Raw genomic sequence first — 26441 nt, 5'->3', positions numbered from 1 at the left:
TTATCACGTATGTTTCGAACGTTTCTCGAATACACTTCATGTACCACAATACAAAGTGACCAACTGTATTCGCCAATCAGAACAGCTTCTGATTAGCCAATGAGTGGATGGCGGGATATTCAAAGTTCAAATTTGACGGAACCTAAACAGAAAAAATGTGTGCACTGCAGTTGAATCAGTAGGAAGGATTGTGCATTTTTTAGAATGTGGAAACAGCATCAACAATTTAATTAGAACACTATCCACATGCGAAAATCATATCGATAACTTGAGACCAGAAAATATAACTAGCGTTTTGAGAGAACGTGCCAGTAATCTCGTCGGAGGAAAAGTCAAGAAAATGGGAGATTCGGGCACACAAACGCGTTCAGGTGGATGTAAGTTAAGCGACCTTGCAACCTAATTAACATTAATTTTGTTAGACAGTAAATTGGTTGTTTTGCCTGTTTTATGTGGGTGGCTAACTATAGATCGCTGGTAACATTAGCGAATGATCTAACCTTAACGTTAAAGGCTTACTGTAACGTTGTAACGTTAGCTAGCAAATTTGCAAGGCTCCTAATATAACGTTAGTTAACTTGTCAATGTTAACTTGGGTCAAGTTCATGTAAACTCAGGTATTTAGTTAAGTTAGCTAGCTAGGTGGTACTTTGTATAAAGTTATATGATTGTTTGACATTTTGTTACAGATGAGCGGTTGACAGCTGAGGAGATGGATGAACAACGCATCCAGAATGTTGCCTATCAATACCTGTGCCGTTTGGAAGAGGCTAAAAGGTAAGAACAGTTTACGTTCTTCTCAGTTGGTTTCGGACAATAACTGACGTGTAATTCAGACTATATCAGTATTACTTCACCCTATCATGGATAGCTAACTTGCTTTTGAAGACCGAGGTAAAGACAGTTTCAAGTTGGATATTCGACGGATATTCGCGCTTTCAAACCTCAATAGCTTTCAAACCACTTGAGCCACAGACTCCAAATAAGTGTCATGATGTTGGAAAAATTGCGCACAACTTTGCACAGGTTTTATTTTCACGATTTGGACATTACTTCGCTTTCCAAAGCTAATAAACATGTGGAAATGTGAGCAGCATTTTGTATTCCTAGTTGAATTAGTTAGGGAGCATAAACAAAGTACGACATTTTTTTACATTCGAATTTCAATACCTTGGTCATGTGACCTACTTGACTCAAACAAGGTTCAGAATGTACATTGACTACCCTTCTGTATTGCACACCCTTTAGTTTGTCCATTTTCATCTCACATGATTTTACATTAATTATTCAAAATTTAGAATTTCAATAGCTCCTTGGTCATGTGACCTAGTGACTCAAACAAGGTGAATAAATTTAGAGCGTTTGTAGACTTTAAGAAAAAAATATTAAGTAACAGTTTCATTAGTACGTGCTTAAAGAAAGTCATCACAGATGAGTGTCCACCAAATCTATGACAATAGAGAATGAATTGTAAGCACCAAAGTGTGTTTGTCAAAATAATATCTGAAAATGTCAGTTGTTGAACATAATACTTCTATTTGCAAAAGCAATTTATGATATTTGCAGTTGAGGAATATTCCATGTACCAACACTACATGTAGGACAGACATTCCCACATACAGTATTTTTAACCAGGTAAGCCAGTCACCTTTATTTAACCAGGTAAGCCAGTTGAGAACAAGTTCTCATTTACAACTGTGACCTGCCAAGATAAAGCAAAGCAGTGTGACACAAACAACAACAGAGTTACACATGGAATAAACAAACATACAGTCAATAACACAATGGAGAAGTCTATACAGTGTGTGCAAATTAAGTAAGATTAGGGAGGTAAGGCAATAAATAAGACGTAGTGGCGAAATAATGACAATTTCGCAAATAAACACTGGAGTGACAGATGTGTAGAAGATGAATGTGCAAGGAGAGATACTTGGGTGCAAAGGAGCAAAAAATAAATAACAATATGGGGATGAGGTAGTTGGGTGGGCTATTTACAGATGGGCTGTGTACAGTTGCAATGATCGGTAAGCTGCTCTGACAGATGATGCTTAATGTTAGTGAGGGAGATAAGTCTCCAGCTTCAGTGATTTATTTTGCAGTTTGTTCCAGTCATTGGCAGCAGAGAACTGGAAGGAAAGGCAGCCAAAAGAGGAATTGGCTTTGGGGGTGACCAGTGAAATATACCTGCTGGCGCGTGTGCCAAGGGTGGGTGCTGCTATGGTGACCAGTGAGCTGAGATAAGGCGGAGCTTTACCTAGCAAGGATTTATAGATGACATGGAGCCAGTGGGTTTGGCAATGAATATGAAGCGAGGGCCAGCCAACGAGACCAGCTTCAGTGATTTTTGCAGTTTGTTCCAGTCATTGGCAGCAGAGAACTGGAAGGGAAGGCAGCCAAAGGAGGAATTGGCTTTGGGGGTGACCAGTGAAATATACCTGCTGGCGTGGGTGCCGAGGGTGGGTGCTGCTATGGTGACCAGTGAGCTGAGATAAGGCGGAGCTTTACCTAGCAAGGACTTATAGATGACATGGAGCCAGTGGGTTTGGCAACGAATATGAAGCAAGGGCCAGCCAACGAGACCAGCCATACACAAAGTATGTTGCAGTGGTGGGTAGTATATGGGGCTTGGGTGATGAAACGGATGGCACTGTGATAGCAAATTGGATGCGGTCTGAGTAGAGTCTTGGAGGCTATTTTGTAAATGACATCGCCGAAGTCAAGGATCGGTAGGATAGTTTTACGAGGGTATGTTTGGCAGCATGAGTGAAGGATGCTTTGTTGTGAAATAGGAAGCCAAATCTAGATTTAATTTTGGATTGGAGATGCTTCTTATAGCTGCAATCCCATTAACGGGATGATATGACAACAGCCAGTGAAAGTGCAAGGCGCCAAATTCAAACAACAGAAATCTCATCAGACCTTAAAATTCCTCAAACATACATGTATCTTATACCATTTTAAAGGTAATCTTGTTGTTAATCCCACCAAAGTGTCCGATTTTCAAATAGGCTTTTCAGTGAAAGCACCACAAACGATTATGTTAGGTCACCGCAAAATCACAGACAGTCATTTTTCCAGCCAAAGACAGGAGTCACAAAAAGCAGAAATAGAGATAAAATTATTCACTAACCTTTGATGATCTTCATCAGATGACACTCATAGGACTTCATGTTACAAAATACATATGTTTTGTTTGATAAAGTTAATATTTATATCCAAAAACCTCAGTTTACATTGTCGCCATGTTCAGAAATGCCTCCAAAATATCAGGAGAAATTGCAGAGAGCCACGTCAAGTAACATAAATACTCATCATAAACTTTGATTAAAGATACATGTTTTACATAGAATTAAAGATACACTTGTTCTTAATGCAGCCGCTGTGTCAGATTTTAAAAAGTTTTACGGCAAAAGCACAATATTCAATAATCTGAGAAAAGCGTTCAGCCACAAAAGCAAGCCATACAGTTACCCACCAAATTGTGCAGTCAACAAAACTCATAAAAAGCATTATAAATCTTCACTTACCTTTGCTGATCTTTGTCGGATTGCACTCCCAGGACTCCCACTTCCACAAGAAATGTTAGTTTTGTTCGGTTATGTCCATCATTTATGTCCAAATAGCTATTTTTGTTAGCGTGGTTGGTAAACAAATCCAACGTCAGGAAGCGCGTTCAGTTAAAGCAGACGAAATGTCCAAAAGTTCCGTAACAGTCAGTAGAAACATGTCAAACGATGTATTGAATCAATCTTTAGAATGTTTTTAACATAAATCTTGAATAACGTTCCAACCGGAGAATTACATTGACTTCAGATGTGCGATGGAACATAGCTCCCTCTCATGTGAACGCGCATGGCCAGGTCATGGTAGACCTGACTATTTCTTGTCTCCTTCGGCCCCACTTCACAGTAGAGGCATCAGACAAGGTTCTACAGACTGTTGACATCTAGTGGAAGCCGTAGGAAGTGCAAACTCATCCATATCCCGCTGTGTTGAAAATCTACCAACCTCAGAATTCCCACTTCCTTTTTGGATTTTTTCTCAGGTTTTTGCCTGCAATATGAGTTCTGTTATACTCACAGACATCATTCAAACAGTTTTAGAAACTTGTGTTTTCTATCCAATACGAATAATAATATGCATATATTAGCAACTGGGACTGAGGAGCAGGCGGTTTACTATGGGCACCTCTGTGCACCTTTCATCCAAGCTACTCAATACTGCCCCTGCAGCCATAAGAAGTTATTCATGAGTCTGGAAGGAGAGTTTACAGTCTACCGTCCAGAATAGTGATGCTAGGTGGACGGGCAGGTGCGAGCAGCAATCGGTTGAAGAGCAAGCATTTAGTTTTACTTGCATTTAAGAGCAGTTGGAGGCCACGGATGGAGAGTTGTATGGCATTGAAGTTCGTCTGGAGGTTAGTTAACAGTGTCCAAAGAAGGGCCAGAAGATTACAGAATGGTGTCGTCTGCGTAGAGGTAGGTCAGAGAATCACCAGCCGCAAGAGCGACATCATTGATGTATACAGAGAAGAGAGTCGGCCCGAGAATTGAACCCTGTGGCACCCCCATAGACTGCCAGAGGTCCGGACAACAGGCCCTCCGATTTGACACACTGAACTCTATCAGAGAAGTAGTTGGTGAACCAGGCAAGGCAATCATTTGAGAAACTAAGGCTGTTGAGTCTGCTGATAAGAATGCAGTGATTGACAGAGTCGAAATCCTTGGACAGGTCGATGAATACGGCTGCACAGTATTGTCTTTTGTCGATGGCGATTTATGATATCGTTTAGGACCTTGAGCGTGGCGGTGCACACATGACCAGCTCGGAAACCAGATTGCATAGCGGAGAAGGTACGGTGGGATTTGAAATGGTCGGTGATCTGTTTGTTAACTTGGCTTTCGAAGACCTTAAAGGCAGGATAGATATAGGTCTAACATTTTGAGTCTAGTGTCTCCCCCTTTGAAGAGGTGGATGACCGCGGCAGCGTTCCAATATTTGGGGATCTCAGACGATACGAAAGAGATTGAACAGGCTAGTAATAGGGGTTGCAACAATTGCGGTGGATAATTTTATGTAATACATGTATCACTAGCCACTTTAAACAATGCCACTTTTATATGTTTACATACCCTACATTACTCATCTCATATGTATATACTGTACTCTATACCATATGTATATACTGTACTCTATACCATCTACTGCATCTTGCCTATGCCGTTCTGTACCATCACTCATTCATATATTTTTATGTACATATTCTTCATCCCTTTACACGTGTGTGTGTGTGTATAAGGTATTTGTTGTGAAACTGTTAGGTTAGATTACTCGTTGGTTATTACTGCATTGTCGGAACTAGAAGCACAAGCATTTCGCTACACTCGTATTAACATCTGCTAACCATGTGTATGTGACAAATACAATTTGATTTGAAGAAAGAGAGGGTCCAGATTTTGCAGCTCTTTCAGAACATCAGGTATCTGGATTTGGGTGGAGAAATGGGGGAGGCTTGGGCAAGTTGCTCTGGCGGGTGCAGAGCTGTTGACCGGGGTAGGGGTAGCCAGGTGGAAAGCAAGGCCAGCCATAGAAAAATGCTTGAAATTCTCGATAATTGTAGATTTATCGGTGGTGACAGTGTTTCCTAGCATCAGTGCAGTGGGCAGCTGGGAGGAGGTGCTCTTATTCTGGACTTTACAGTGTCCCGGTACTTTTTGGAGTTTGTGCTACAGGATGCACATTTCTGTTTAAAATCTAGCCTTTGCTTTCCTAACTGCCTGTGTATATTGATTCCTAACTTCCCTGAAAGTTGCATATCGTGGGGGCTATTCGATGCTAATGCAGTATGCCACAGGATATTTTCCCAGTTAGAAATAGTAGGCTATGCTTCAAATAACTATTTTCATCAGAAAAACGAACCCTCAAATGCACTATTGCATTTTGTAAGTTGTCTGCAGGCGGCTTGTTGTGAATGCACTCAAATATCAAGTCATTATCAGGTTCTGTAAACTGCGTTCTAATACTCAACGTAGAAGGATTTGTCTTAATGTACAGTATATGAAAGTGATGCTATGAAAAGGATTATTTTACGTTATCAAGCTCACTCTGTCTGACAAATCACTGCCTATTACTGTGATTAAAAAGAGCATATGAAACATTGTTTTTCATGAGGCCTTCCTTTAAGCACCCCTGTTTGAACACCTCTCCTGTCCTTGATCCATACCACATACAGGCATTTGCGGATCTTTTTGGTGTCCATGTAAAAGATAGTTATTGCGAGGTTGGAACATTTTGTTAACTTAATTTTTTTTTTTTAACACCCATGTAAAATGAAGGCCTGCAAAGCTTACAGATTTAAGTCTAATAGCATGAGATGAAAGTAGACAAACATCAGAGTGTGCGAAGGCAGTCAGTGGACATGCTGAACCTGGTTTGAAGTCACTAGGTCACATGACCAAGGAGCTATTGAAATTTTTAATTGAGAAAAATTAATATTTTTATTTTTATTTAACCTTTATTTAACCAGGTAGGCAAATTGAGAACACGTTCTCATTTACAATTGCGACCTGGCCAAGATAAAGCAAAGCAGTTCGACACATACAACAACACATAGTTACACATGGAGTAAAACAAACATATAGTCAATGATACAGTGAAATTTTTTTTTGTCTATATACAATGTGAGCAAGTGAGGTGAGATAAGGGAGGTGAAGGCAAACAAATATATGTATAAATAAATAAAAATATAAAAAGGCCATGGTGGCGAAGTAAATACAACACAGCAAGTAAAATAAAAAATAAAAACACTGGAATGGTTGGTTTGCAGTGGAAGAAAGCGCAAAGTAGAGACAGAAATAATGGGGTGCAAAGGAGCAAAATAAATAAATAAATACAGTAGGTAAAGAGGTAGTTGTTTGGGCTAAATTATAGATGGGCTATGTACAGGTGCAGTAATCTATGAGCTGCTCTGACAGCTGGTGCTTAAAGCTAGTGAGGGAGATAAGTGTTTCCAGTTTCAGAGATTTTTGTAGTTCTAAATCTAAAAACGTATGAGATGAAAATGGACAAACTAAAGGGTGTGCAATATAGAAAGGTAGTCAGTGGACATTCTGAACCTTGTTTGAGTCCAGTAGGTCATATGACCAAGGAGCTATTGTAATTTAAAATGGTGTGAGATGTAAATCTACATAAAAAATGTGTGTCTATGCCATCGGGTTAGCTAGAACCAGTTTTGAAAGTTTTAGGAGTAATGGTTAAATAGCTATTGAAATTAGAAAATGTTGATTTGTCACTATGTTGACGTCCCTAACTGCTGTTGGTGGAGGTAAGGAAAACTACAGGTGAATATCCAACCTGAAACGGTCTTTACCCAGGTCTTTTGAAGTGAATTGGCCAATTCTCTGTCTGCAGGAAATTGCAAAAGCAACTATCTCTGTCATTAAGTCTGATTGCTCTTACTTCATCATCACATGCAATACTTGGAAAAATATTGCGTTAATATTCGCTAGTAAGTTAACATTAGATGTATGTTCTCTCTTTACAGGTGGATGGAAGCTTGTCTCCACGAGGAGCTGCCTGCCCCGACTGAGCTGGAGGAGGGGCTGAGGAACGGGGTGCTGCTGGCCAAGCTAGGCCACTGTTTTGCCCCCAAGATAATCCCCCTCAAAAAAATCTATGACCTGGACCAGGAACGCTTCAAGGTCTGCTCTATTGTTCACAGCCCTATGGTTTTACTGAAATGCCTCTGTCTGTAAGAAAGACTGAGTTTCCTGCTGAGAAACTTTCTTTTGGATCTTTTGACAGTCTTGTCATGTATTTTTCTCTGAAAAATAACACTCTGCCTCTTGCTTACCTTCGCGGTCCTTTAGAACTACCTATTTTTCCTAGTACCTGCTCTTCTGCTCTAATGTACATTTACATTTAAGTCATTTAGCAGACGCTCTTATCCAGAGCGACTTACAAATTGGTGCATTCACCTTATGATATCCAGTGGAACAACCACTTTACAATAGTGCATCTAACTCTTTTAAGGGGGGGGTTAGAAGGATTACTTTATCCTATCCTAGGTATTCCTTAAAGAGGTGGGGTTTCAGGTGTCTCCGGAAGGTGGTGATTGACTCCGCTGACCTGGCGTCGTGAGGGAGTTTGTTCCACCATTGGGGTGCCAGAGCAGCGAACAGTTTTGACTGGAGTCTTTTCACATGTGACTGTGATTGAAAACCAACTCCTTTAGAGCTGAGATTTGAATTTGTGCTGAGCAAGCATAAAACTCTATTTCAAAGGCATTGAATAGTGTAGCTGAATATCGAAGAGGTGTCATAATGCAGATTTCTCCAACGAATCATATGTTTCTCCCTCAGGGTATGGGATTGCAGTTCCGCCACACGGACAACATCAACCATTGGCGCAGTGCGATGGCGGAGATCGGACTACCAACGGTAAATTTTGAAGGGAGAAATAAACTATTTATTAGGCCTCTCCTCACATATAACAGTAGCTATCTTGTTTACTGTTACACCTGAACTGCACCTAACCTGTCCTTGTTGTTTCAGATGTTCCACCCAGAGACGACTGACATCTATGATAAGAAGAACATGCCCAGAACTGTGTACTGCATCCATGCTCTCAGCCTCTACCTTTTCCGACTAGGTTTGGCCCCTCAGATCCATGACCTCTGTGGCAAGGTCAAATTTACAGGTAGAGTCTTACTTAGTAGCCCCTTACTATTCAATCACAACTGGTAACTGGGTTAAGGGGAAAATATCATATTAATATTCCTCTCTCATTTCTGTGTTTTTGGGGTAATATTTATTCTCCAGAGGAGGAGATTAACAACATGAAACGGGAGCTGGACAAATATGGCATCCAGATGCCAGCCTTTAGCAAGATTGGGGGAATCTTAGCCAATGAGATAACAGTGGATGAGGCTGCTGGTAAGTAGAGGCGCAGATGTTTTGCTTTGATGTTTTATTTCAAGTTAAAATATGAATTCACACTGGCCCAAAATGTGTTAGTTTTAGACAAGGGGTTGTCTGTTGGCACATTGGTACTCTCTACTTAAACTGATATGGATGGGATTCCAAAATTGAAACGCCTAGAGACGCATCAGATACTATTGAAGTTCCTTAGTCATTGTCTGTCATCTAAGAGTCAATGTTTTCACTGTCCTTGAATAGTTTATCAAAATGTTGCCTCCATCTCCCTTCTCTCTCCCTCCAGTCCATGCTGCAGTTATAGCTATCAACGAGGCGGTGGAGAGTGGGCATGTGGAGGTCACTGCCCAGGCCCTGCGGAATCCCAGCGCCATGCTCACCAACCTGCAGGCGCACCTGATGCCAGTCTACCAGGAGATGCTGCGCCAAGCACGGGCACAGAAGGCGGCTCTTGCCTACACCAAGGTGACTGACTGAATTAATAGGATCGTTTAAAAATGCATTTATAGCCGTATCCCTGGTACAGAGTTTGTTGGTGTCAGGATGGTAATCGTGTACTGAATTTCTAGTGTAAAGGTTCAGAAGAGAAGGATATCTATGAGGAATACCTGACTCAAAGTGAGATTCAAGAGAACATTGACAAAGTGAATGGTGAGTAGGACTTAACATCAAACAGATAAATAAGAAGATGAAGGGGAAAAAAATCGGAACTAAACCAAATATTTTTGTCGCTGTTTGCAGTGCGTGCGGCCATAGAGCAGGTGGACGAGGCCCTGGATTGTGGGGACTCTCTGGCCCTCCTGGCAGCCCTCCAGGTCCCCTGTCTGGCCCTGAGGGGCCTCCAGAGAGACCACGGGCCCTGGTACCTGGAGCAACTGGCCACTGACCGTGAACAGAAGGCCCTGGTAAGAAACTGCACATTAACACAAGTGCACACACACTAACCCGGTCTGCTAACTGCTAGCTTGTTTAGCCCCGGCCTACTAACTGTTAGCTTGTTAGCATCGGCCTGCTAACTTTCTGAATCGCCGTGTCCCCAGTCAGCCCAACCACTCACTGGACCCCTATGTTCACTTGGCAACGCATGCCTCTCTCTAATATCAATATGCCTCGTCCTTTACTGTCCTGGTTAGTGATTACTGTCTTATTTCACTGTAGAGCCTCTAGCCCTGCTCAATATGCCTTAACCAACCATGTTGTTCCACCTCCTACATATGCGATGACATCACCTGGTTTAAACGTCTCTAGAGACTATATCTCTCTCATCATTACTCAATGCCTAGGTTTACCTCCAATGTACTCACATCCTACCTTTCCTTTGTCTGTACACTATGCCTTGAATCTATGCTATCGAGCCCAGAAACCTGCTCCTTTTACTCTCTGTTCTGAACGTGCCAGACGGCCAGTTCGTATAGCATTTAGCTGTACCCTTATCCTACTTCTCCTCTGTTCCTCTGGTGATGTAGAGGTTAATCCAGGTCCTGCAGTGCCTAGCCCCACTCCCCAGGTGCTCTCATTTGTTGACTTTTGTAACTGTAAAAGCCTTGGTTTCATGCATGTTAACATTAGAAGCCTACTCCCTAAGTTTGTTTTACTCACTGCTTTAGCACACTCTGCCAACCCGGATGTCTTAGCCGTGTCTGAATCCTGGCTTAGGAAAACCACCAAAACCCTGAAATCTCCATCGCTAACTATAACATTTCCTACCAAGATATAACTGCCAAAGGGGGCGGTGTTGTAATCTACTGCAAAGATAGCCTGCAGGGTTCTGTATTACTATCCAAGTCTGTACCCAAAAAATTCGAGCTTCTATTTCTAAAAATTCACCTTTCCAGAAACAAGTCTCTCACTTTTGCCGCTTGCTATAGACCTCCCACTGCCCCCAGCTGTGCCCTCGATACCATATGTGAATTGATTGCCCCCCATCTATCTTCTGAGCTCCTGCTACTAGGTGATCTAAACTGGGACATGCTTAACACCCCAGCCATCTTACAATCTAAGCTTGATGCCCTCAATCTCACACAAATTATTAAGGAACCTACCAGGTACAACTCCAAATCCGTCAACACGGGCACCCTCATAGATGTCATCCTAACTAACTTGCCCTCCAAATACACCTCTGCTGTTTTCAATCAAGATCTCAGCGATCACTGCCTCATTGCCTGCATCCGTAATGGGTCTGCGACCAAACGACCACCCCTCATCACTGTCAAACGCTCCCTAAAACACTTCAGCGAGCAGGCCTTTCTAATCAACCTGGCCGGGGTATCCTGGAATGACATTGACCTCATCCCGTCAGTAGATGATGCCTGGCTATTCTTTAAAAGTGCCTTCCTCACCATCTTAAATAAGCATGCCCCTTTCAAAAGATTTAGAACTAGGAATAGATATAGTCCTTGGTTCACTCCAGACCTGTCTGCCCTTGACCAGCACAAAAACATCCTGTGGCGTTCTGCATTAGCATCGAATAGCCCCCGTGATATGCAACTTTTCAGGGAAGTTGGGAACAAATGTACACAGGCAGTTAGGAAAGCTAAGGCTAGCTTTTTCAAACCGAAATTTGCATCCTGTAGTACTAACTCAAAATTCTGGGACACTGTAAAGTCCATGGAGAATAAGAGCACCTCCTCCCAGCTGCGCACTGCTCTGAGGCTAGGAAACACTGTCACCACCGATAAATCCACTATAATTGAGAATTTCAATGAGCATTTCTCTACGGCTGGCCATGCTTTCCACCTGGCTACCCCTACCCCGGTCAACTGCCCGGCAACCTCCACAGCAACCCGCCAAAGCCCCCACCATTTCTCCTTCACCCAAATCCAGATAGCTGATGTTCTGAAAGAACTGCAAAATCTGGACCCCTACAAATCAGCCGGGCTAGACATTCTGGAACCTCTTTCTAAAATTATCAATTGTTGCGGCAGATTGGAAAGCTGCCGCGGTCATCCCCCTCTTCAAAGAGGGTGACACTCTAGACCCAAACTGCTACAGACCTATATCTATCCTACCTTGGCTTTCGAAGACCTTAGAAAGACAAGTTAACAAACAGATTACCGACCATTTCGAATCTCACCGTACCTTCTCCGCTATGCAATCTGGTTTCAGAGCTGGTCATGGGTGCACCTCAGCCACGCTCAAGGTCCTAAACGACATCATAACCGCCATCGATAAGAGACATTACTGCGCAGCCATATTCATCGACCTGGCCAAGGCTTTCGACTCTGTCAATCACCACATTCTTATTGGCAGACTCAACAGCCTTGGTTTCTCAAATGATTACCTCGCCTGGTTCACCAACTACTTCTCTGATAGAGTTCAGTGTGTCAAATCGGAGGGCCTGTTCTCTGGACCTCTGGCAGTCTATGGGGGTGCCACAGGGTTCAATTCTCAGGCCGACTCTCTTCTCTGTATACATCAATGATGTTGCTCTTGCTGCTGGTGATTCTCTGATACACCTCTACGCAGATGACACCATTATGTATACTTCTAGCCCTTCTTTGGACACTGTGTTAACTAACCTCCAGACGAGCTTCAATGCCATACAACTCTCCTTCCGTGGCCTCAACTGCTCTTAAATGCAAGTAAAACTAAATGCATGCTATTCAACCGATCACTGCCCGCACCTGCTCGCCCGTCCAGCATCACTACTCTGGACGGCTCTGACTTAGAATACGTGGACAACTACAAATACCTAGGTGTCTGGTTAGACTGTAAACTCTCCAGACTCATATTAAGCATCTCCAATCCAAAATTAAATCTAGAATCGGCTTCCTAAATCACAACAAAGCATCCTTCACTCATGCTGCCACACATACCCTCGTAAAACTGGCCGTCCTACTGATCCTCGACTTCGGTGAGGTCATCTATACAGTAGCCTCCAACACTCTACTCAACAAATTGGATGCAGTCTATCACAGTGCCATCCGTTTTGTCACCAAAGCCCCATACACCACCCACCATTGCGACCTGTATGCTCTCGTTGGTTGGCCCTCGCTTCATACTCGTCGCCAAACCCACTGGCTACAGGTTATCTACAAGTCTCTACTAGGTAAAGCCCCTCCTTATCTCAGATCACTGGTCACCATAGCAGCACCCACTCGTAGCACGCGCTCCAGCAGGTATATCTCACTGGTCACCCCCAAAGCCAATTCCTCCTTTGGTTGTCTTTCCTTCCAGTTCTCTGCTGCCAATGAGTGGAATAAACTGCAAAAATATCTGAAGCTTGAAACACTTATCTCCCTCACTAGCTGTAAGCACCAGCTGTCAGAGCAGCTCACAGATTACTGCACCTGTACATAGCTCATCTATAATTTAGCCCAAACAGCTACCTCTTCCCCTACATTTATTTATTTAGCTCCTTTGCACCCCATTATTTCTATTTCTACTTTGCACATTCTTCCATTGCAAATCTACCATTCCAGTGTTTTACTTGCTATATTGTATTTACCTCGCCACCATGGCCTTTTTTTTGCCTTTACCTCATCTCACCTCATTTGCTCACATTGTGTATATATACTTATTTTTCTACTGTATTATTGACTATATGTTTTGTTTATTCCATGTGTAACTCTGTGTTGTATGTGTCGAATTGCTATGCTTTATCTTGGCCAGGTCGCAGTTGCAAATGAGAATTTGTTCTCAACTAGCCTACCTGGTTAAATAATAAATAATAAATACACACACACTGATCCCTGACCTTTGCTCACTGACATGTGGCAGGACCTGGGCTGTGTGGACCCTCTGGAGCGAGATGAGCTGCAGGAGGGGCTGTGTGTGGCTAACGAGGAGGCCCAGCGCAACCAGACAAGTCAGTACACAACTAAATACTGTATCGTAGTCAGTTCTTATAACAAGGGGCATGCACTATATCAATTCCAGTGACTCTTGAGTTGCTGCATGTGTGCATAAGTATATTAATGACCTGTCCTTTGCAGTCACAATGTTCCATTGTAGATCCATCCAAACAAAGTGTGGGTGTTTATTCAGTGCAGAAAGCTGTAAGGTCCATCAATGAGGCCCTGCGTCTTGGGGAGCCCAGGCAGACTGTTCGTGCTCTCATGGACCCTGATGCCCACCTCCCAGACGTCTACCCCTTTGCCTCAGCGCTCTACCAGAGTGAACTGTCCCCACTGCAGCGACAAAGTCCTCAGGTAGGTTAGGCTAGGTGGAAATGACCAGGTTACTGAACTTGAATAACTTTTGTATGTAAACTAACTGTAGTGAATGTGGTCCTCTGTGCCTGCAGGGGGGACTGCAGCAGGAGGAGCTGTACGTAGCAGTGGAGATGCTCTCGGCGGTGGCTCTCATCAACCAGGCGGTGGAGGCCAAAGATGTGGGAGCCTTCTGTGCCACGCTGATCAGCCCTGCGGCCGGTCTGGCCGATATTGACGACAGCCTAATCCAGAGGTGGGTTTCCAGTACCACTCTCCTGACAATTCTCCGTTGTCTCCATGTAGCCTGGTTGCAGATCTGTATACTTTAACGAACTCCTTTGTCATTTGCCTCAGGTACTTTGAGGAGCTGGGTGATCAGAGGAGGAAGGCTGGGAGAGCTCTGCTGACGTGGAACGATCTCCAGAGAGGACTAAACTCTGTAAATGCAGCAGCACAGGAAGAGCATGACCGTACGTTTGGAGAACTGGACACCAACTCCCAGAAACACTCTGGGTTTAGGTCCATTGACAGAAATATTTTGTTGGATGCTATTTGATTCTAAAACCATGGGAACACCTTGTATTTGACTGGATCTTCTTCCTGTTTGTCCCCAGAGATCCTCACCATCGGGCTGATTAACCAGGCCCTGTGCCGAGGCGACCCTCAGAAGACTCTGGCTGCACTGCTGTTGCCTTCTAGTGGCCTTGAGGAGGTGACCACACTCAATGCCCGCCGCTACCATGACGTACTGACCAGAGCCCGGAAGCAGAAGGCTGAGGTATGTCAACCAGGAAGACATAATAGTTTAAAACAGGGAATCTAAACAAGGTTTTGTGATTCATTATTCAATGCTGTGCCCTGACCTATCACAGGTGAACCGTGACCCAGGAGCAGAGTTGTGGTTGGCTGACATTCAGGAAGGGGTGAGAAGAGCCAATCAGGACACTCAAAGAGCCCAGAAGAGTGAGTTGGCATAATACCTTCCACATCGTGTATGTAAAGCAATGGTGAAATTCTATGCTGATGGGTTTTGTCACAACAGCTGTAATACATTTTGTGACAATATGAATACCGTTATCTTAACTGTGTGTGTTTCCCTGGCCAGTGTCCCTGGGCTTGGCGGCCGTGAACCAGGCAGTGAAGGAGGGCAAGGCGTCCCAGACTCTGCGAGTCCTGCGTCTGCCAGAGGTGGCGCTCCGGAGCGTGGTGGCAGAATGTGCTGGAGTGTACCAGGCTGAACTCACCGCCCTACTCGGAGCCAAATCTGTGGGAGGTCCGTACCCACTACCGTGATTCACTTGCGTTCATGCTGGTGGTGATCTATGCACTTAAGTAGCATATTAGCTGCTCACAATTGGTCAGGATTAACCGTCGACTCAGCGACACACAAAGTAAATGTCAATTTCAGCAACAACTAAGAGAGTTGAAGAATGAGGCTAAACGTCTCCACTGTTTTGGTCCCGTAGCCGCCACATTGTAGCAGATTGAAGTGTTCATGCGCAGATACTATGTTGCATCGCGCTCATCTCAGTATCTGTGGTGCTGTTCCTGGCAGCGTCATAACACTGAGTCTACCTTTAAGCTTCTAGGTAGTGTCAAGCCCTAATCTCTATGTACTGGGACTCAGGAGACAACCGGAGCCCATGGCTGAAGACCAAGACTGAGGACAGCCCCTACTACTTCCACCTGCACAAGCTGGAGGGCACCTGGGAGAGACCGCAGGGCTTTGTCCAGTGCACAGTGTTCCTGGGCCACGAAGAAATACAGGTCAAATACAAAATTACCTGTAAATTCAGTACAAACAAGTATGGCTGTAGAGCTAGAGTTTGTATTGATTAGATAAGCCAACAGTTATTATGGCTGACTGTCTCTGTGGTCTGTCTCCCTCTACAGGCGGTGCTGAGCAGTGTAACTGCGGCCCACGGCCGGGAGGTGCATTGGAAGGCCAGTGAGGGCATGGTGGTGCAGCTGCAGGCCAGGGTCCAGGGATTCCTCCTCAGACAGAGGCTGGGTGCCCGTCTGCACTTCCTCAACACCCAGCTACCAGCCATCATCACCATCCAGGTCAGCTATCTAAGAACAATAGAACGCATAGAACTACAGTGCAGACTAATGTTACATACCCAAATACATTTTTCAAAACTGAAAGGTGCTCAGTGTGTGTTTGTTTCCAGTCCCACTGGAGGAGGTTCGTACAGCAGAGAGCCTACAGAAAGAGGCTACAGTATCTCTACCAGAACTGGAGGGCTGTGGTCAGGGTAAGGTTGACCAAATATTCTCTTTGTAAATTAGAAGACGAACCCTGTGTTGAAGTTGACATCGGTTGTTCTTACTGTGTGTGTGTGTTAGGTCCAGGCCAGTGTGAAGATGTGGATTGCTCGGAGGAAATACCTTTCTCGTCGGCGCTTCTTCAGACGTCAAGTGAGTGCAACCAACCATCACCCCTGTACACAAACCCTCAGCTCTAAAAATGGCTACATATCTTGAAATGTTGCCTGACCTTTGTCCTTCTACAGGTGGGCGCCATTATAAAGATCCAGGCATTCTTCCGAGCCAACAAGGCCCGTGGGGAATACAGAATGCTAGGTAGGTGGCCACAGCTCCACTCACAAGTCTGCCTGGTTTCCCACTTTTTTTTTTTTTTTTCTTTCTTTTTTTTTATACAATGATCATAACTAAAGTCCAGTCTCAATTGCATTGACATCCCCCATATTAACTCCTTGATCTTGCTCTCTTCCAGTCCACTCCACTACCCCTCCTCTGTCAGTAGTGAGGAAGTTTGCCCACCTGCTGGAGATGGGTGACAACGACATCCGCCAGGAGGGGGAGCTGCTGCGTATGAGGGAGGAGGTGGTGAGGACCATTCGCTCCAACCGCCAGCTAGAGACTGACCTGGACCTAATGGACCTCAAGATAGGACTGCTGGTCCGCAACCGTGTCACGCTGCAGGTCGGAGCCTATTTCATTCCGTTATTACTACACCTGTTTCAGACGTTCTATTCATTTTTGATTTGGAAGGTGCCTAGAAGTGTCCGTAGTCCATCACACTTCTCATCCATTTATTTGATTAACTAACGTGACTACAGGAGGTGGTTTCCCACTGCAAGAAGCTGACCAAGAAGAACAAGGAGCAGCTGTCGGACATGATGGCTCTGGAAAAGAGCAAGGGCCTCAAGGCCCTGAGCAAAGACAAGAGGGAGAAACTGGAGGCTTACCAGCACCTCTTCTATCTGCTACAGGTGAGCTGATGGAAACATTTTTTTAAATAGGTATTATCGATACAGGGTCGACTATTTTATCTGCCCCCTCGTATGTGGCCTGTGCTGAGTTTTCTTCAATGGCTCGCTTAATTTAAGTGTGTGTGTGTGTGTGTTCTCCAGACTCAGCCTCTGTACCTGGCCCAGCTGATCTTCCTGATGCCGCAGAATAAAACAACTCTCTTCATGGAGACGGTCATCTTCACCCTGTTCAACTACGGCTCCGACTGCAGGGAGGCCTACCTGCTGCTGCAGCTCTTCACCACCGCGCTGCGCCACGAGATCAAGTCAGTGTGCACGCAATATTCACACACACACAGGCTGTCAGGGGATCAAGTTGCACTGAACTCAACTTCTCTCTTTCTCTCTCTCTCAGGTGGAAGGTGGACCAGCCTCAGGAGGTGGTGACTGGGAACCCCACAGTCATTAAGATGTTGGTGAGTTTCTACCGCCATGCCCGCGGTCAGACCGCGTTGAAGGAGATCCTGGGGCCGGCCATTAGAGAGGTGCTGCAGGACCGCACCCTCAGCATCCGCACGGACCCCTGCGAGATCTACAAGAGCTGGGTCAACCAGACCGAGACACAGACCGGCCACAAGAGGTCAGCACTGAACCAGGAGCAAATGTAGTATCACAGCAGCACACACTCGTTCTCCTATAGAGAGCCATCTACTAGAGGTGCCTAGACAATTTTAGCTTGGCTACTAGAGGTCAGCATACAGCAAGAAATACTTATACTATGCAGACTGATTTACTTACTTTAGTTGAATGTACTGATTTGATTTTCTCATGACTAGTATTTTAAAGATATGTACGCTTACATTCTCTGATTGGCTTCAAGCGGTCCATTGAGAAACGTACATCTATACAGACACAACATACTCTGTCTCCTCTCCCCAGCTCCCTGCCTTATGAAGTGAGTGCAGAGCAGGCCCTGGCCCACCCAGAAGTGCAGCGTCGGCTGGACATCTCTATCGTCAACCTCAAGAACCTCACAGACCGCCTGCTCAACGCTATCACCAGCAACCTGCATAAATTACCGTAAGAGGCCCTTCATATGCACTCTGCAGAGCTTCCTTTTCATTCTCAGTGCAATTCATTTGAATCACCAGCAACTTAACCAAACAGCTGTTGGGCGCTCACGTCTTCCTCTCACCAGATTTGGCTACTTATTGATTTAGTTTGATTTGTTTCTCTGATACTATATGTTCTGTGATGGGAGTTCAACACTCAGGCGTTCTGCTTCCTCCCACAGATATGGGATGCGCTACACAGCCAAGGTCCTGAGAGATTCTCTACATGAGAAGTTTCCTCAGGCCAGCAAGGACGAGCTTTACAAGGTACACTACTGATCAGACTCGATGATTAAATCACTTAGATATCACTTAGATCAGCTAGACAGGATCTGAACCTTCCATGTGTGGTGATGTGTTGTGGTTAGATTCTGGGGAACCAGAGGGGTTTTCGACAAAGATGGTTTAACAAATTCAGGATTTCCCGAATGTATCCGGCTTGTCTTAACCAGATGAGGGAGTTCAGGATTTCTTAGTTCCATAACCGTTGCTTCTCGTCTAAATTATTAGGCAAAGCTCAGATTGGTTGATCTGACAACTGGCTCGTGCACGCAACATTCACAAAGGTCCTCATGTCGATAGATATGGAGTCAAAAGACTGAGCCCAATATTTAACAAGTCTGAAACAATTGTAACACAACAAATATTTTCACATACACTACATGACCAAATGTATGTGGACACCTGCTCGTCGAACATATCATTCCAAAATCATGGGCATTAATATGGAGTTGGTCCCCCTTTTGCTGCTATAACAGCCTCTACTCGTCTGGGAAGGCTTTCCACTAGATGTTGGAACATTGTTGCTGGGACTTGCTTCCATTCAGCCACAAGCATTAGTGAGGTTGGGCACTGATGTTGGGCGATCCAATTCATCCCAGAGGTGTTTGATGGGGTTGAGGTCAGGGCTCTGTGCAGGCCAGTCAAGTTCTTCCACACCGATCTCGACAAATCATTTCTGTATGAACCTTGCTTGGGGCACGAGGGCATACGTTGTCATGCTGAAACAGAAAGGACCTTCACCGAACTGTTGCCACAAAGTTGGAAGCACAGAATTGTCTAGAATGTCATTGAATGATGTAGCGTTAAGATTTCCCTATACTGGAATTAAGGGGCCTAGCCCGAACCATGAATAACAGCCCCAGACCATTATTCCTCCTCCACCAAACTTTACAGTTGGCATTATGCATTCGGGCAGGATGCATTTTCAGCTCTCGGATGTCCTGTTCTGTGAGCCGACTTAGCCGTTGTTGCTCCTAGATGCTTCAACTTCAAAATAACAGCACTTGCAGTTGACTGGAGAAATTTGACAAAAGTGACTTGCTGGAAAGGTGGCATCTTATGACGGTACCACGTTGAAAGTCACTGAGCTCTTCAGTAAGGCTATTCTACTGCCAATGTTTGACTATGGAGTTTGCATGGCTGTGTGCTCGATTTTATTCATTGGTACTTTAGTGTATATGTGGTGAATTTACCAAAAAGAGTAATACATCCACTACTGCAAAAGCCAGAGGGGGAGCCTGGCAGACAATTGCAGACAGAGTAAATGCGCAAGTGAAGTGGCATGATTCCAATATTTAATAGGCCTAGCTTACACACATGGGTGACTAGTAATGTTTTTACTTTATAAGCATTTTTATTGCAACGCTGGTGATATATTAAGTGTCAAGGCTATGGCCTAATAGGCTACTACAACTTACATATGTCACAAATGCAATGCTAGAGACATTCCATGGCCTATGTAGGATGAATAATAATTTATTGAATTCATAGTGCTTTTCATGACCACATGGGCAACAATGTGTTCTATGTTTAGTTGTAACCCCATGGTAGTCACAGATCATCTGACCAAAGAAGTAAGGAAAATCATTGAATTGAATGACTGTTTCTGAAAATGATTTGGTTTGCTAGAAGTGTTGGCTACAATATTCAATAGCTACCTGTTTATGCAGAGAAAATATTTTCTATTTACTTAGTCTCCTTCATTTGGTCTAGAGGGTCTTTGAATTGGGAATATGTCCATCTATAGCACCAATGACTTTGGAAAATCTGATGGATGAATTAGGCTATTTTTATCATGTTGCCTAGGTTTATTAATGTGAGATTAGCAAAGCATCGCTGTCAGTCAACTGAACTCAGTTTACTCTACCTGCAGTTCTGTAGAAGTCCTCCATGATTATATGGAAAACTTGATAGCCAAGGAATGCAACAAAGACATCTTCAATGCGAGGCACTTCTTAGGGCTCTACACACAGTTACCTTGCCAAATAGTTCAGCATCGCCCATATTAAGGACATTTCCAGTGGCAAAGCAATAAACCGTTTGTATAGCAGTCAAAGCGAAACCCCGCTGGCTTAGATTTGCTATATATGTGTTGAGTAAATTGACTGGATATGAGTGATTGTATTTGAATGTTATTGTTTATCTGCACAGTCTTCTGAATGATCTAAAGGATGTATTCGAGGTCCATTAAGTCGTTCTCCATTGTAAAGCACTGCCAACAACGCAGGCGCTGATGTCAAGTGGATTTTGTAAGAAGGGACAAGTCATAGTGATGAACAATCTTATTAGTGGAGAAGTCCTGTATTTATTCACCAAGACAGGCTAAGATCAAGTTAACCTAGTAGGTATCAGTTTTACTTAAGAGAATTTGGTGCTACTATGGTTTCTGATCAGGCTTCTTGGACCAGCCCCAGGAGGTGGGGCATCTTTCAAGCTCTTTTTCTGGTGTGACAGATCTCGCTAAGTTACTAGTCCGGCTTTCTGGAATACTGGCGTTATGGTCAGATTGTGGGGAACATGATGGTTTTGTTGTGGTCAGATTGTGGGGAACCTGGTGTACTACCGCTACATGAACCCAGCCGTGGTGGCGCCGGATGGTTTTGACGTGGTTGAGTTCTCGGCCGGCTCCTCCCTGCTCCCTGAGCAGCGCCGCATCCTGGGTTCCATCGCACGCATCCTGCAGCATGCCGCCGCACACAAACACTTCCACGGTGACAGTCCTCACCTGCGTGCCCTCAACGACTACATTACCCTGACGCACTCCAAGTTCCGGTGAGTCGTCCTGTCATTTTAGCGCAGCCTCCACCACCTTTTCAGAGGAGAGCTTTATTACTATAATTAGGCTATACATGCTAAGTGGTTCTTAAGCGTTGTTCATATATCTTCCGCAGTAAGTTCCTGCATGCTGCGTGTGACGTGCCGGAGCCAGAGGAGCGTTTTAACATTGATGAGTACTCTGAGATGGTCATCCTCAACAAGCCTGTCATCTATATTTCCATCAGTGAGCTCCTCAACACCCACAAGGTCTGGATTCCACATAAGATAAAGACTCATCCAAACTTTTATTTTAATGGGTTCTGGGGGACGTTGGTTGGGTACAAACCTTTTCATTTTAGTAGATCCTGTGCACTAAAGTACGTGTGTGTGTGTAGCTTCTGCTGGAGCACCAGGACTCCCTGTGTCCCGACCAGTCTGACCCGTTGCTGAATCTGCTGAGAGACCTGGGAAAGGTGCCCACTATCCACGCTCTGGTTGGTGAGGGGGCTGTGAGCGCCGCGGAGCCCCAGACAGAACAGACCCTGGCGCAGTACAGTAAGATGGAGGTGTCCCTCACTCTCACCAGCAAGTTTGATGTGTTCAGGGGCTCTGACGATCACCCTGACGCCAGGGGGATTCTCCTCAGGTAGGGGCTTAAACCATTTAACATTTCAGTGTGGTACGACTATCACACTATGAAAATGGCATGTCTAATGTGAAGTGTGCTTGTGTTTTGCAGTACCAAACAGTTGATCATCGACGTGATCCGAGCCCAGCCTGGAGACACACTGAGTGAGGTCCTCAGAGCCTCCTCCTCTCAGGATCAGGTATATTCCACAGTTCTTCACTGGGCTCCCACACACCCTCTTCACACTCTCATCCCTCCGCAGGGAGTTGGTAGTAGTTAACCCCCTAACCGCTGGTGTATTCCTCTCAGGAGGTGCAGCATGGGTGGATGATGCATCGCCGCGCCCAGAGGGACGCCCACACCCCCGAGAAGATGAAGAGGAACCAGTCGATCGTTGCCGACGGCAACCTGTCTCTGGAGGAGAAGAAGCGAAAGATCCAGCGTAGCCTGAGGAGGCTGGAGAGCCTGGGGGTCCTGACCCCACCTGACTCTGAGACACATATACTACAGCTCATAGCCAAGGTGGATAGAGACACTACACATCACACACAATGACATTTTAGTTGTAAAGTTATCATACCAAATCAACTACACCTAAACCAAGATGGTATAGCTCGTCACAATTGGTCGCCATTTGGATTTGGCCCCCCCCCCAAATGTAACCCTCTCTTTCCAAACCATCCTTCCCAGGACATCCGCCACCAGCGTCTGTACCGGCAGCGTCGTCAGGCTGAGCTGGTCAAGCTGAGACAGACCATGGGCAGCCTTCACTGCAAGAGCTCTTTCCACAGCGAACAGGTGGATTTCTACAGCCAGTACATCACCACTTGCCTGGATAACCTCACCGACAAACACAGGTACACATAAAGACACGTGGGAGTGTGACCACACTGTTTGAAGTTCAGAAGTAAAACGGCTGCAGACTGCTACTGTGCTGAGCTCTCTCTCTCCCCCTCAGTAAGGTGAGTGGCAAGAAGGCAGCAGAGAGCAAAGGGAAGAAGAGCAAGCAGCCCACTCTAACCTACACTGCTGCCCGTTTACATGAGAAAGGAGTCCTGTTGGAGATTGAGGACCTGCCAGTCACACAGTGAGTATACACACACCCAAGCAGGAACATGCCCACACACCACCCTACCAAATCACCATGTATGGTTACCTAGGGCCTCAAGAAATGTTATGTATTTGATTTATTATCCCTCAGGTTTAAGAATGTGATCTTTGACATTGTGCCCGGTGAGGAGGGCGGCACGTTCCAGGTAAAGGCTCGCTTTATGGGGGTGGACATGGAGAAGTTCCCCCTCAAATACCAGGTGAGTCTGGGTAGTAGTACAATGAAACTACAACCGACATTTCAATACAAACCTATGGTCTGTGATTGATGCATATCCCAGTCTCACTGAAATCAGTGCTCTATATTGTATGTGGTGCAATGGTAAATTATTTAGTGTTACTATTTTGAAAGATCTTGGATTTCAGAACTGTATTCGTGTGTGTGTGTGTAGGACCTGCTGCAGCTCCAGTACGAGGGAGTGGCGGTGATGAAGATGTTCGACAAGGCCAAAGTCAACGTCAACCTGCTCATCTTCCTTCTCAATAAGAAGTTCTTCAAGAAGTGAGGGGTTAGAGGAAACTTCCAGATCTCCCACCCCAAAATGCTAAAAAAAAAAAAAAAAATGTGTGTACTTTGGCTACTTTTTGTAAATGTACCAATGGACAGATTTAGTTCATATCTAACAACATTTATCAAATCAGTTAATTTAGAGATGTAATTCAAACAGGAAATTCAAAAACGTGGTCACTAAGGATGAGGGTTGCTCATTTAATAATAATGAATTTGTGTGAATTGGAAATGTGTTTTCGCATATCCCAACTCCTGGGACACCCTCAGCGAGTTGGGGTCAGAGCCAGCTAGGTGCAGACATAACGTCCTACCTGGAGCAATTGGGGTTAAGGTTCTTGCCCAAGAGCATTATACAGATTTTTCACCTTGTCGGCTTCGAGATTTGATCCGGCAAACTTTCGGTTATACTGGCCCAACGCCATTGTCTTACGTCAGATCGTGTCACTCTTACGTGATGCTTGTCCCTTAACCTCAATTCAACTCAAATCTGACGTGAGACAATGGGGCCAAACACTAACCTTGAGGTTACCTGCTGCCCAACTATTTGCCTTGAGTGATGTTGTTCCTCATTTTGCTTGTTGTGATGACAGGGCTATAGTATGCCTCAATTTGTATTAATCTCACCCTCCCAGATTTACATTTTGTTTTCTTTTATCTTCTTGAAAATATTAGAGCAGCTTTACTTTAAGGGATTTTAATAAAAAAGACTGCAACCGTATTTACATCTCTAGTGGCGCTATCTGTGTACAAACGGCTTCATCTGTTATCATTTATTTAATCCTCTGATGTTATATGACTGTATCCTAATCGTTTTTCAGCTGGCTGATTTCGCCACCTTTCTCCCTTTCAAAAACTCACTGAGCAACTTCTCATACATTATGGATGGGTTTGTTTAAAAAGAAACACTACAGTTTGCCACATAGCAGCCGACACAATCCTCTAGTATTTTGTGCACTACTTAAAATGGGCAAAGGACCGCCGCTAAGCTGCATTTGCCTCCCGCTCCACACGCATATATGCTCTCAGGGGATTTTATGTTGTGCAGCTTAATGTTTCAAATGCCACATTCATTAGCCTAGCAACAGGAAATGGTACTGTAATGGCTTATTGGCTCCCTGACGTGTAGGTTGCTGACAGGTCTGGCCACATTGTAAGGTATTTGACCCTAAAGACATGATATTGCAATGAGGGTGACTCCTTTTAGCTAGGCTTCTGTCAGCTGGAGATGTGGTTGAGCCTTGTTGTCCAACCTTTGACCTCTAACCTAAGAGGCTTGACCTTTTGTTAGTCTGGGCTTAACTTTGTTCAAACTTATGTACATATTTTCTGTCATTTAATTATTTCTCTTCTCTTTGTATTTTCATCTCCTAATGTCAGTCTTGATTAGTTTTATTCTTTCGCTTTTTCTTTTCAACACTAACATGTTCAGGCCAGTCACAATTGGTTGGTAAATATGAATGTGGACCAACATGAAAATAAAACTCATTATTTCTTTACATATCAGTGCTGCAGCTATAAGGGAAATTTAGTCTATTGTCTGGTTAGATAAATTAACCAACTGCCTAATTTTAAATTGTTCTAATGAATCTTACTATGCAATGGAAACTTAACACTCCTGTTTTTTACTTTTATATTCAAATAAAAATAAACATTTTCTGTCAGTTTTTGTTTTACATACTTGATTCATCTATTTTCTTCACCTGTTATTCTTAATGATAGTTTATTTCTAATGAGAGCTTTATTATTTTCATAATGGCCATAAGACTTTATTTTTTATGCATGATTGCTCTGTGAGCTCCACAAACTGGTAAATAACAATACCCACCATAGATATTCACCATGTATACTACATGACCGAAAGTATGTGGACACCTGCTTGTCAAACATCCCATTCCAAAATCATGGTATTAATATGGAGTTGGTCCCCTTTCTGCTATAATAGCCTCCACTCTTGGCGATTAGGCCTGGCTCGCAGTTGGCATTTCAATTCATTCATTTGGTGTTGAGGTCAGGACTTTGTGCAGGCCAGTCAAGTTCTTCCACATCGATCTCGACAAACCATTACTGTATGGACCTCGCTTAGTGCATGGGATTATTGTTATGCTGAAACAGGAGCGGGCCTTCCCCAAACTGTTGCCGCAAAATTGGTAGCACAGAGTCGTTTGGAATATTATTGTACGCTGTAGAGTTAAGATTTCCCTTCACTGGAACTAACGGGCCTAGCCGGAACCATGAAAAACAGCCCCAGACCATTATTCCTCCTCCACCAAACTTTACAGTTGGCGCTATGCATTCGGGGAGGTAGCGTTCTGTCATCTGCCAAACCCAGATTCCTCCGTCGGACTGCCAGATGGTAGAGCTTGATTCATCTCTCCAGAGAACACTTTTCCACTACTCCAGAGTCCAGTGGCGGCAGGTTTTACGCCACTCCTGCCGACACTTGCCGTTGTGCATGATGATCTTAGGCTTGTGTGCGACTGCTCGGCCATGGGAACCAATTTGATGAAGCTCCCGACAAACAGTTCTTGTGCTTAAGTAGTGTCCAGAAGTGGTTCGGAACTTGACAGTGAGTGTTGCGACCAAGGACAGATGATATTTACGCACTTCAACACTTGGCGGTCCCATTCTTTGAGCTTGTGAGGCCCACCACTTCGCGGCTGAGTGGTTGTTGCTCCTAGACGTTTCCACTTCACAATAACTGTACTTTGACCGGGGCAGCTCTAACAGGGCATAAATT

General features: G+C 44.4%; 1 protein-coding gene across 1 annotated transcript; it reads left to right on the top strand.

Annotated features, from left to right (window-relative positions):
- Positions 1-124: 124 nt before the first annotated feature.
- Positions 125-25365, top strand: iqgap3 (IQ motif containing GTPase activating protein 3). Its single transcript, XM_071397251.1, has 36 exons — positions 125-377; positions 690-777; positions 7544-7700; positions 8361-8438; positions 8553-8697; positions 8820-8933; positions 9220-9398; positions 9503-9584; positions 9675-9838; positions 13653-13740; positions 13920-14083; positions 14179-14339; positions 14441-14556; positions 14701-14864; positions 14959-15049; positions 15192-15359; positions 15714-15853; positions 15980-16150; positions 16261-16344; positions 16436-16507; positions 16603-16672; positions 16827-17035; positions 17173-17325; positions 17467-17630; positions 17720-17944; positions 18244-18384; positions 18599-18683; positions 21238-21470; positions 21590-21722; positions 21851-22101; positions 22195-22282; positions 22393-22605; positions 22774-22940; positions 23042-23170; positions 23285-23393; positions 23586-25365. The coding sequence occupies exons 1-36, from the start codon at positions 341-343 to the stop codon at positions 23697-23699; spliced, it is 4947 nt and encodes a 1648-aa protein (XP_071253352.1). The 5' UTR covers positions 125-340; the 3' UTR covers positions 23700-25365.
- Positions 25366-26441: the final 1076 nt, after the last annotated feature.

This window comes from Salvelinus alpinus, chromosome 4, assembly GCF_045679555.1.
Source record: "Salvelinus alpinus chromosome 4, SLU_Salpinus.1, whole genome shotgun sequence".
In the NCBI taxonomy this organism is placed as follows: domain Eukaryota; kingdom Metazoa; phylum Chordata; class Actinopteri; order Salmoniformes; family Salmonidae; genus Salvelinus; species Salvelinus alpinus.
This window is presented reverse-complemented; position numbering and strand designations above follow the sequence as displayed.